This window comes from Coffea eugenioides, unplaced genomic scaffold (genome assembly GCF_003713205.1).
Source record: "Coffea eugenioides isolate CCC68of unplaced genomic scaffold, Ceug_1.0 ScVebR1_531;HRSCAF=1224, whole genome shotgun sequence".
Lineage (NCBI taxonomy): Eukaryota > Viridiplantae > Streptophyta > Magnoliopsida > Gentianales > Rubiaceae > Coffea > Coffea eugenioides.
The window spans coordinates 35,604-48,232 of NW_020864378.1; the positions used below are offsets into that span (position 1 = coordinate 35,604).

Sequence of the window (12,629 nt, forward strand, 5' to 3'; positions counted from 1 at the left end):
CATTTGCATGATAAGTGGGAGTAAGGAAATGAAGAAAATGAGAGGGACCGTTCTGCATTTGGAATGGCTGAACCGTAGGACTTGCTTGTGACTGAAATTTCTTAACAAAATTCTGCTCCTTTCTTGCTGAATTAACTACGAACATTTGGACTGCTACATTGCTTGAGGATGTCATGAAGAAATTCTTGCTTAAAAGCTGTGGGTTGCCAAAAAAATTATCCATCATGACCATGGTTCAAAGTCACGGTCGCGGTCGCGGTCGCGGCCCGGAACGTTCCACATCGGTCTCGGCATATCGGTCACGGTCTCGGTGAGACGCAAATTTTAAAGCATTTAATATTCTAAAAACTGTTAATAATATAAAAAAAAGTATGCTAAACAAAAATAATAAAAAATAACAAAAGAAAATTTGTAAAATGTACTATTTTTATACATATTACACACGATAAGTACTTTTAATTATTTAATACAATGGCATCACAGATAAAATCAAAATAACATAGACCACAATTTTAAAACTAATAATTGCAAAAGTAATATCAACCATTAACAATACAAACTAAAGATTTATTTATAGCATAAAGTTGGAATATTTTGATCAATCTCCTGCCAAAAATAAAAAGAAATCATATTAGATAAAAGGTAAATATGTAAAAAGATATACTAGTACTTTATATTTTCGTACCTGTTAATACCAAGTAGAATGAGATGTGGTTCAAAATCATCGTGATTGGTCGATGAATGGTAAAACAGATGTGGAAGTGGCATAGGACCTTGAGTAGGTAGTGTAAACGAGTTATCTGGTGTATTTACTGGATGTGAGGATTGACTAGATGTTCCATAATCATTGGACGGAAGAACTTCTGGATTGGAGATGATTTGTTGATGGTAGTATCCAAACCCTCGATAGTTAACACTATCGCTGGTACCATATGATGCAGTAGAATCATGACCATAAAATCCAATGTTATTGGAATCAAAAGAAGAACCATCATGAGACTTATCTATTTCTTTTTCATAGTATCCACTACCATGAATGCTAGTAGACCTTTCAACCTGTCCAGGTCTGTCAAATGGCCGATATCCACTGTAATAGTCAGGAGTGATTCCATATGATTGGTCATAGCCATATCCCAATTGACTAGTACTACGGTTTTGATTAGATTCATGCTCATAAGTTGAGTATATACCCAAATTTTGCATCTGATCATTGACTCCTCTATATCTTTGTGACCCTGAATGGTGAGAGAAAGTATCCTCACTTGAAAATTGAGTTAAATCATTGAGGAATTGACGCTGTGCTTCTATACCATGACGATAGCCATGATCAGTATCTTGAGTGGCATAATAATTATCTTGTCCTTGAGCCCATGACATACCTCCTGGTTGTTGGCTATCTCGATTGTAACCACTATGCCTGGAAGAATTGTTCCCTCCATCTCCATTGTCACCATTGTCATCATCATCATTACTGCTGTCACTTTTATTTGAAGATGACGGAACAGTCTGCTTACTGGTTTGTTTAGTCTTACTTTTTTGTTTCCTACTTGAGGATGCAGCAAGACCTTTCTTATTTCTTTTGGTAATATATTGGGACAATGTATCACCAAAACCATCGTTGTCATGTTCTTGATATTCACTACTTTCTGATTCAGTTTGATGAATGCCCTTATCCAACCAATCCAGATTATCTTCAGGCAATGTGGGTTGTTCATTTTCTCTTATCCAATCATCCAATATATCATCTTGGTGAAAAATGTGATTCAAGTCAATTGGGTTGTAGAAATCATCAGTATCTCTTTGATGCATCAAATTTTTCACCTTCAATCGCATATTGTAATGCACAAAAACTAATTTATGCAATTTTTTAACTGCCAAACGGTTGCGTAGTTTTGTATGAATTAATGACCATGTACTCCAATTTCGCTCACAACCAGAGGATGTGCAGGTTTGACTCAATATTTTCACTGCAATATTCCTTAAATTTGGCGCATCTTCACCGTAGTTAAGCCACCATTCAGCTAAACAAACAAAGTAATAATAACATTCATTTATTATTATTATTTTAATATTATAAAAATATTAACTTCATTTATATGATTTGGATGTTTATGTAAGTATGAATTAAGTTGAAACCTGGTAAAGATTTTGGTAATGCTCTTGCTGCAATAGCACTTCCAAAGCCTCCCTTTTTGTCTGCAAAAATTTTGATCTACAAAAATAATGTATACACAAGTGTTAAAATTTTAAAATTTGTTGATTAATATAAATAAATAAAATAATCAAAAGAATACCTCATTTATTGAATCAACTTGTGCATCTAAATTTGGCTCCAACTTTGCAATGACGTTCTTTAACCCTCTTCGAACTTCATCCAGATTAAACTCACAAGTTCCAGAATATTGAAGGATCGGGTTCAAAAAATATGCTAAATACAATAAAATAACAAAATTAGAAAATAAATAAATAAATAAATTACATATTTAAATTGGATGTAATATTTTAAATTACCTGCCGCATGTAAATCCCGATGAAGTTGATTGTACCATCTATTATCAATCACTTCCCAAATTGTTTTCCAAGATTTCACCGACTTTTGAATAGCCATTTTTGCTCTATCCATTGCCTCATAAATAATTGGCAATGTTGGCTTATTATCTTGATCAATAGTTTTTAAAACTTTGACCAGAGGCTCCATTATTGCACACACATTTCTAACTTTTTTCCAAAACTTCTCTGACAATATCAACTCAGCTACTTTAATAGCTTCTGCTTTTCTCTTGGTAGTGTTATTAAACTCTGCCCATTCATCTGAGGTGCACATTCTTTTTAGTTCTGTACAATGCCGAAGAAGACTTTCCATAGAAATGAATTCAGTTGCAAATCTAGTGATACCTGGACGTAGCAGTTCCCTTTTTTTTGTATATGTCTTCATCAGATTCACTACTTTGTCACTGTTATATATGAAACTTGTTATCTTCTTCCCCTGAGCAATAGTTTCTTTTACATTATCCATTTTGCCAATATCCTCCAACATCAAATCTATACAATGCGCAGCGCAAGGTGACCAGAAAAGATTTTTTCTTTTTTTCATCAACAGTTGTCCAGCAGCTTTCATACTAGATTCACTATCTGTCACAACTTGCACAACATTTTTTTCCCCCACAACCTCTACTACCTCATCCATTAACTTGAAAATATATTCAGCAGTTTTCTTAATATTGGTACAATCAACTGAACTATGGTATATCATGTGCCTATCACAGTATACCATAAAATTTATTATTGGATGTTTTGTACGAGTGCTCCACCCATCACACATAAGTGTACAACCAAAAGTTGAAAATTTATCATAAATATCTCGAAGATATTTCTCAAGCTCTTCAAATTCTTCATCTAAATATTCATTTCCAATTTGATAAGCTGAAGGGCCTTTAATACCAGAACCAGCTTTGGCAATTTCATCAATCATCGATTGATAATAAGGATTGTCAGCTGCATGAAATGGTATAGCATTGAAATGAAAAAACTTTGAAACTGCCTTACCAACTCTTTTTATATTTTCCTTCGCAAACATTAATTTGACTGATTTTTGTTTCGAAGGAAACATATGTGATTCAATTCCTCTGCTTGTCATTTCATCTGCTTGTCTGACACTGAAATTACGTGACAATCCTCTTTTATTTTCAGAAGTCGTTGGGTTTGAAGTGCCAACACCCATATTCCCTAAAATTCACAATATTTAACAAATAAAAAATGAATGACTAAATTGCAACTTTATGTAATTATATTTAATAAAATAGTATCAAATTTGTTATAATATTTTAGTTTACAAATCATACCTGACATAAACATAGAAGGTCGACTCCCAGATACCGAATGCCTTCGTTGTTCGTCTAAAAATTGCAAGTATTGGCTCTCTCTAATTGCTTGCTTCATTTGTTTTTTTTCCAACGCCATCCGACTTTCTTCATCAATTTCAAAAAAGGCTTCGTCCTCCTCGTCGCCAACCATGTTGAAATTACCATGCATACTTTCTTGTTGGAAAGAATTCAATATTTCTTCTTTTTTCTGTTTTATTGTAGCTCTTTGAATCTTACCAATCTTTAGATGCATTTTCATTAAATCTCTAACTTCACTTGAGGCCCTTGGACAAGGCTCAACTTGTCCTATGACATGACCGACATGTTCTTTCAACCTTGTAATGCCACCATGCATTATTTTTCCACAATAATTGCATCTCACAATTTTTCTATTCCCTCCCACGGGTTTACCATGTTCCCAACCAATATCCTTGCTCGTCATTGTAACTATTACACATATCAATATAAATGGTTAATACATCACAAAATAATTAAAGATATATGAAAAAAAAATACAACAAGCAGTTTCTAACATTTTATAATTATAATAATTTATTTTTATTATATTAGTAAGTTAAACATCTAATCTATAATGTAAACCTGCAACAATGATCATTTTTTCATTTATTATAAGAACTTCGGCATTTTGTTTGTTGATGGGTGATTAACTTAAACATATAATTTAGCTCTCCATCTTCCTATAGTTTTTAGTTCATGATCATGATCACCAGGATGATTATGTATTATAATAAGTTGGAAGATAATACTAAATGTCCCTCTCTATTAGCACAAAAATATACACGTACAGTGGAAGCAATTCTCATATCTCTCCAATTTCTTTGTTAACCATCATATATATATATATATATATATATATATAACTACACATGATTTTTCACTCACTTTGCAACCTAGTCGTCCAAGAATTACAAAAGTTTTTGTTTTATACATAAGGATTACTAAATTTATAGAGGAAAAATTATTCTTGGAAAAAAGAATAATTTAGTAAGCATCGCAATGGATTAGTAAGCAAAGTACAAATCCAACCTCCAAGATTGCTAACCATTAAAAAGCCGGTAAAAAGACGCGATTTACTCACGCTTTGGAGTCACTTGTGAATGCAGATTGCTAATTTCCACCTGGGGATACCTATCAGCAGGAGGGAAGAGCAGGACGGCCAGCTATTCAACAACCTAGGCCCCCAAGAATTCCCTACTGGCATCAACTGAACAACACATGAGCAAAGCAATAATGTCGTGATTGCCCTCAGATGAGAATCCACCACCTCATTCTAGCTGTAAACAAATCCACTCCATTTCTTTCTGCTTCCCTTTCACCCAAAATCTTGGGACTCACCTCCCATTTCCCCTCCCTCGCTTTATTCATCTCTTTACTGCTATTTAGTCTACACATTGCAAAACCATCAGTACTTATGCCCCCACTCTCATGAAGACTGAGTACAATGGGAGGTTTTTCTATTATTCTATTCACTTGATGAATCCTGAAGCTACCACTACTTTTGTTATTAATTGATGAACACTCTATCCTAAACCAATCTGTATATTCATATCATAAGTGAAACGACTGTCTGGGAAAGCTACAGTTGGCCCTTGTAATGGATCAGTTTCTTTTAATAACTCTAATGTCTTAGAGCACCTTACAAGCAGAATATCTGAAGGTACAATAAGAAAATCAATTACCTGCTGAAGCAAGGCAAGGGAGAACAAGGCAAAAAGGACATGAATCACAACCATCTGGGTTATCTCTGTGAAGGTATGGCCAAATGACTCCATTGGGCACTATCTTTTTGCAACATTCTACTTTGTTTCAGAGGGCGGAATTCCAAAGCTCGGCAAGAAGACAGAGTTAAGTTACCATGAAGAAGAATTGAAGGAAACGGAAAGGATTACTACGTTCTGCAACACTACTAGTCCAATAATTTAGTAAAGTGAAGGTAGTATGTTTAACGTGGACTATTCAAGGTAGTACCTTCAAAGTAAAGTGAAGGTAGTACCTTCAAAGTAAAGTGAAGGTAGTACCTTCAAAGTAAAGTGAAGGTAGTACACCTCCAAGGTGGAAAAGAAAACGTATCTTTTCACGTGATAGTACTGTGGCAAATTTGTTTCTATTTCCCATCACTCGCATTTCTTTCCCCGTATGAAGGATCATTAGTACTACCTATGGTTCGATATAGGCAATAGAGAGGTCCTCGAATTTCCCTTTTTTAATTCTTTTTTTGCTTTTTTTCTATAGATTTTTTGTTAAATTCACCTTGACTCGGGATGACTCGGGGTGACTCGACCGTGACAACCCGTCGCGGTGACTTCTCGGCCGATTTCTCGGCGAGACGAGTATCTCGGTCGCGATTCGTCGCGGTATCGTCTCGGCCTAGGCCGAGACGGTTACAACTCGGCCGAGACGTCTCGGTCTCGGCCGAGTCTTCGAACCATGATCATGACCGAAAGAGAGAATTAAATTTCTGATTAGCCTTTCCTTCGAAACCTTAACTGTAAACTTTTTTGTGTGTGGGTTAAGGCTACTCGGTAGCTTGAAAACTATCTTTTGCATGACTAGCTGGAGTGAAACCTAAGAGATTGGGGAGGAAAGAAACTGCAAACCAAGCCGCTATGTCACTGGAAAAGTTAATGATAACACAACTGCTAATAGCAGATTTAGTGTGTTACTTTGATCGAATAAATTGTTGAACTTAGGTATTATTTTCACTAGTTTATGCTGAATCAAATGTATATTACGTATATAGTGTTTTAAGCAAGTAAAAATGGAGTTCTGCTGAAAATTGGAAGTAATATTGCTGGAATTTTTATTGATGGCCGAGATAACAATAGAATAAGTCCTATGGTGTTTTAGAGACTCCAAAGTAACTCGTTACAGCTATATACCTAAAATGGCTTATAATCACTTAAGCTTGTTTTCACAAGTATTTTAAAGACTATAAAACTTGAGAAGCTCGTGTAGTGAAATAAAATTTAAAGTGCACACAACTTAGGCTTTGGCTAGATAAAAGGAGAACCAATGGAGTGTTTCTAAGCTTGCATCTTAGGATTCTGAGTGGGAAATAGGTTACAACTAATTTAAATACCTATAAGATTATAACCTTAGAACATATGTATAATTCTTGGTTTAAATGATAAAATTAATAAGTTTCAAAATAAAATGAAGGATAAATAGTAAATAAAGAATACATATGTATTTCAAGGTCAAACTTGATTTTAATAGTTTAAATAATAAAGTAAGAATGATAAGTGATCACTTACGAATTATATATTTACCTTGAAATTATTAAATTGCCCCAGGAAGTAGCGGTGAGCCAGGAAACAAACTTGAGACTCGCGAATAGTTCATTGAATCTTTGGTGAGTGTTTTCCGAATTTATATGTTAAACTACTTATGTGTACTTAAGTGAAATTATGTGACAAATGTACGTATTATGAAATATTGCTAAGTGATCCTTTGCAAAGTGTATCTCAATTGTCCCTCGCCTTCTAAGTCGGGAGTGTACTTTATCGCACTCGGCTTAGTTGAGTTTGAAGGTTGATAATTGATCAAGTGATATTGTAAGTGTGCATGACTGTAAGCCGTGTGTATACTTTATCACACTAGCTAAACTGGGCCCCAAAACCCTCTGTTCAACGGACTATTTGAGCCAGCAAAGGGCTTGGTCGGGTAGGACGGTAGCTTTGGGTAAGTGTTCGGTATACTCGAGTATTACCACGGAGTAGCAGATTACTGATATTGATATGGCTATCCAAGTGAGGGAAGTGTTTATTGTTTTGGATGTTATAAGGAGGAGTTCAGCAGAGTGTGTAGTGCATTGAAGTGGCTCTAATGCGAGCACCGTATCCTTTTAAAAGTGATTGTTCAGTAAAGTGTTTCCTCAATTGCTAATGAAAGTGATTGTACAGTGAAATATGCACTACTTGCTTAATTGTACTGATTTAAGTGCTTATTGATTGTTGCTTGCATGGAAACCTCACGGGCGTAAGCTCACCCTTTTAGCTTTGTTTTCCTTACAGGAGTCGGAGATTGAAGAGTGATTGGATTGAACTAGAAAGTTATTTTGGGAAGATTTGTTATTCGGTGTATATAGTGTAGTCATGGTCTCTTTTGAATTTTGAGACGGTTGAATCTTTTGTTTGCGTTGTTGTGATATTAAGAATGGATATTTAGAACAAGTATTTTATTTCTTTAATTGGACAAATTTATGTTTCAAACTGATTCAAGATGTACTTAAGAGTGAATGTTCAGTTGTCCAATGGTAATGTTATTTTTGAAGTTAAAGTGAGTGAGTGAGTCCTGACGAGAGCCAGGCAGGCGATCCGCTAAATTCTAGGGTATGCCCTAAGAAAAGGTGGGGTCGTCACAGTAACCCTTTGTCTTAACTTCGAAATGGTATAAAGTGTACCCTAAACCGATAGGCGTAGCTTCGGTTGTGACCTAAATACTAAGAGACATCAAATTTGTTATTTTGTTATTTGTCTTAAACATTAGTTCCGATAAATTTGCTAGCATTATTTTGTAATTGAATGATATTGAGCCTATTAAAAGGTTATTGTGGTAAGATTATTTGTGTGAGATTTTGGGGCTGAATTGAGAAAAATAATGAAGCCATAAATTGCTAGAAAATAAGTAAACACAAAGGGCGTACTACCCAAATTTTCACTCGAGAGCTAGGTAGATATACTCGCGACTTGAGTAAGGATTTGAGGACGAATCTAATTCGAATTGTCTAGGCTATTCAAGTCCTCTTTTGTAGAGGTATATAAGCTAGAATTCAGTTGAAACTTGTACCCTTGGAAAAATGAAAGTAACGACTAATACAAATACGTTTTTTTCGTCACTTCGACTCAAATGGAGATTTCAAAGTTTTAAGAGTGAGCATGAGTTTGACAAATATTTTACTCATGTCCTTTGGTCTAAATGTACTTTTTTCACTCCAAAAATCATCTTTATACATTGTACTAGTAGTTATTCGAATTTTCTTTGATTCACCTAAACTTTAGATGGTTGAATCGTAATATTTTCTCTTGGTTATTCTTAGGGTTTGTCGATAATTGAGGGTATTATCCGGAAGGAAATTTGGATGTTACTTTGCTTAAACGGGTGAATGTTCTTTGTACGTTATGTTTCCAATAACATTGTGGATTGTTGTGAATGTTTGATTATATGTTAAATGTTTTCAGTGATTGCTAAAAATGAATTTTGCTAGGTGAGTGTGTACTTTATCGCACTCGACCTAAATGAATGTGAAATTTTCAATGATTAAATGATTAAATGCTACTTGTGCATGAATGTAAGTCTTTTGGCTGAACTGGGCCCTTGCCCTTCATTACCAATCGACTCGAGTCAGAAGCGGACTCGGTCGAACGATTGGTGACCCTGGAATAATGTTTGGTATACTCGAGTATAACCACGAAGATTGGTGGAGACTGGCCAGAGAATTGGCTAGTGGGGGAAATGAAATGAATGAACGAATGGCAAGAACAATGGAGGGGTTTTCACTTGCAAATTTTTTGAATGTTGGAAGAACAAAGAAAATGGTTGGCGAACGAATGAACGAATGGCTCCGCGTGAGCATGTATCCTTTTATGAGTGTGTTACCATTGCTTTTATATTGTAAATGTTTTTTTGATTATATGTTATTCAATGATTAATGTCCTTGTTTGAACTACTTGATTATGTGTATGGGAACCTCACTGGGCTTTTAGCTCATTCCGTTAGTTTTGTTTTCCTTACAGGGGATGCGAGCGAGGGCGTGAGACTGGTACGAACTAGCCTAGTATAGTTCTTTTGAATTTTGCGATTGTACTTGTGGCGACCCCACTTCCCCCTAAGGCGAACCAAAGGGTTGGCGGGCCGTCTGCCCAGCTCTCGCCAGGACTCACGCAAGCATTCTAACCTAAAATCCTCCGACAAATACCCTAAGCTACCACAAAAAGGATTCTTCCGAAAAGTCGATTTACAACACCACATTAACTTCAGAGATAACAGTACAAAACTTAGCCAATCGACAGTTCTTAAATACTTCCAGCGACGCTCGCAAAAGATAAGGATATACTATACTAATTCAAACATACAAATTGAGTATTAGAATTAGAGATTACACTTTTCCAGCTTCAAGTGACAATCCAAAATGAAAATACAAAGCTTAGCTTAGAATTCATTACACACCGAAAATTTCAATCAAATTGTTCAAGTACAACCATAGGGAACATAACTGCGCAAATGCTTTCAATCTTCACCTCCTGTAAGGAAAACAAACAAACGTGGGGTGAGCTAAAGCTCAGCGGTGCCCCAAAACATGCAGTCACTCAAATCAAGCAACGAGTAATAACATAAACAAGTTTAACAAATAGGAAAGCGTTTAACAGCACAAGGTAGGATATAGGGGCTCTCAGGAGCCATTTTCCTCACTTGATCACCATTTATCGTAGTTGACCCTCCGTCAACTCTCACTACCTAAATTCCACGTAGACCACCTTATTTTGATACCTAACCCGTCACCAATCATACCCCGATTCCGGGCTCGCTCGCCGACTAAGGACGTAGTATACTCGAGATATACTCGTCATGGTAGTTGGTACAGGGGTCGTGGGATTCACCCAACGACTCAACTACGTTTGGATTTAAGGTAGTTAGATACATGCGTCGAGGGATTCACCCAAGGACGTAACTACTTTTAGATTCATGGTAGTTAGATACATGCGTCGAGGGATTCACCCAACGACGTAACTACATATAGAATCAAGGATTCAGGAGGAAAATGTTTTTGCACAAGTCACCACTCGAACGGCTAGTGTGATAAAGTACACACAGCTCACTTCGATGGATCAAAACTCATTTTACAATTTATCACATATCAAGTCAAGAAAGCACTTAATTCAAGTAGGAAAGGAACAGGCAGGAACACTCACCAAAAGTGAAGTTCAGGGTTCAAGCTGGGATTCAAAATTCCACGTCCTCGCTATACCCTAGAAAACCAGGTTTTAAAACTATAAGTGTTGTTATACGGTTCTTGATTTATAAATACAAAGTTATCTGGTACATAACTAGTTTATCTACTCCAAATAAATCAACAATTTCCCCAGAGTTAAACTGATGAAAGTGATGGAATACTTCGTAGGATTTCTTCCTTTCTAGAGGTGCAAACCAGAACCAGTTTGTTTTGAATAAGATTTCTTGCCAAACAAGTTTTCTGCGCCTTTTATTTAAAATTATTCAAATCAAGTTTGACCTTTAAAGCACAATTATAACACTTTCAATTTCTATTCAAGTTCCAGGTTTATCGCTATAAAGGTTTATCGAGTATATAACTAGTTTATCGTTTCGAAGTAAATTCAAAGATCTACTTAGGTTGAAACTTGACAAAAGTAGAAGAAATGTTTCTTATAGTTTTCCTTAAGGTACTTTTCCTTATAAAAGGTAACTAGTATCATTTTCTTGAAATAAGTCGACAAATCTCTTAATATCCACGTTAGGAAGTTACTTGAGCATTTCTCTAAAGCTATGGTTTTTGCAAAAATTATTACTAAAACTATCTTACCTAAAAATAAGGTTTCTTGCCGAGCAAGTTCCTATGCTTTTAACTAAAGTTATTAAAACTCGTATTTTGGCACTTTCCTATAGTTGACTATCCAAGTGCAAAGCTTAGGGAAAGAAAAGAATTAAAATAAGACTTAGAGTTTCCGAAAGCTATACAACTTATTTTCTAGCGCTATCAAGGCTAGTTTGAGCTGAAGGAATTTGTCGAGATGGAAAGTTTTTAGACAAAAACACTAGGTATAGAGTTTTATAATATAGTATTAGCTGGAAAATATTTTTTGGTTAATTTTGAACGCAGCTACTCGGGTTCGCAAGGTCGATACAATTTTCCCCGCTCCGATTCCGTTTCGAAATCACAATATAGATCAAAATATGGCAAAAATCACATAGCAAGTTACTAGGGCTTCGTCAATCATTAGCCCTAGCCTTCAACAATTGCATTTCCGAATAAAATAAAATAGTCAACCAAGGCTTCATCAATCATTAGCACTTGGTTTCAGCAAACCCAACATAAGCAAATAAAATAAAAGTGGAGTCCAAAGACATTCCAGCAATCAACTTCCATCATCCAATAATACTTTATAAAAATCATTTCAATGGCTAAGGGCTTCGTCAATCATTAGCCCTTAGCACCCAACCAGTAATTCTTGTGACAACCAAGTCAACATTTCGAATGTTTAAATCTACTAACAGTTATTAAAAACCGAAGACCACCTTTGCAGCAGCCTCCTACTCAAGTATTTGATCCAAAGCCAGGAAATTCCATCCAAAATATCACATTGTCACCCCAAAATTCAAATGCATGACCATCTCAAGGTATTATAAAGCGAATTCAGTAGTAATACAATTTTTCCACAGCTCCAAAATATATAAAGAAATCCATACGTACTTCTTTATCAAGCATGACTAAGGCTGAAAAATTTCCAGCTTATATCCATAACTTCACTTCACTAATTCCAAATCGAATTCACAAGATATCAAATGATTCGTTACCAAACAGTTTTCACAGGCTACGTGTACATTTTATCATGCATTTCAGGTTCCTAACATCCCATTGGAGCTAATTCCAATGCCGCAGCTCAACAGGAAAATGTCCCAGAAGGACAGGAGTCCCCAGTTACTCGGCCTGCAAATAAAGAAGCCATGACTCGTATTGCTGAGTTTGTAAATGAGAACCTTAACATCTTCGAAGAATTAGCTAGATAT

The 12,629-nt window shown here is 35.6% G+C and overlaps 1 protein-coding gene across 1 annotated transcript; it reads right to left on the reverse strand.

Moving 5' to 3' along the window:
• Nucleotides 1–685: 685 nt before the first annotated feature.
• LOC113758476 lies at nucleotides 686–4,305 on the reverse strand (the record flags this gene model as incomplete). Its single annotated transcript, XM_027301318.1, has 5 exons — nucleotides 3,843–4,305; nucleotides 2,512–3,726; nucleotides 2,295–2,428; nucleotides 2,137–2,212; nucleotides 686–2,021 (listed from the first exon to the last, which is right to left on the reverse strand). Coding segments are annotated over exons 1-5 (3,224 nt in total), but the record flags the coding sequence as incomplete, so codon positions are not given.
• Between the last annotated feature and the right edge of the window lie 8,324 nt (nucleotides 4,306–12,629).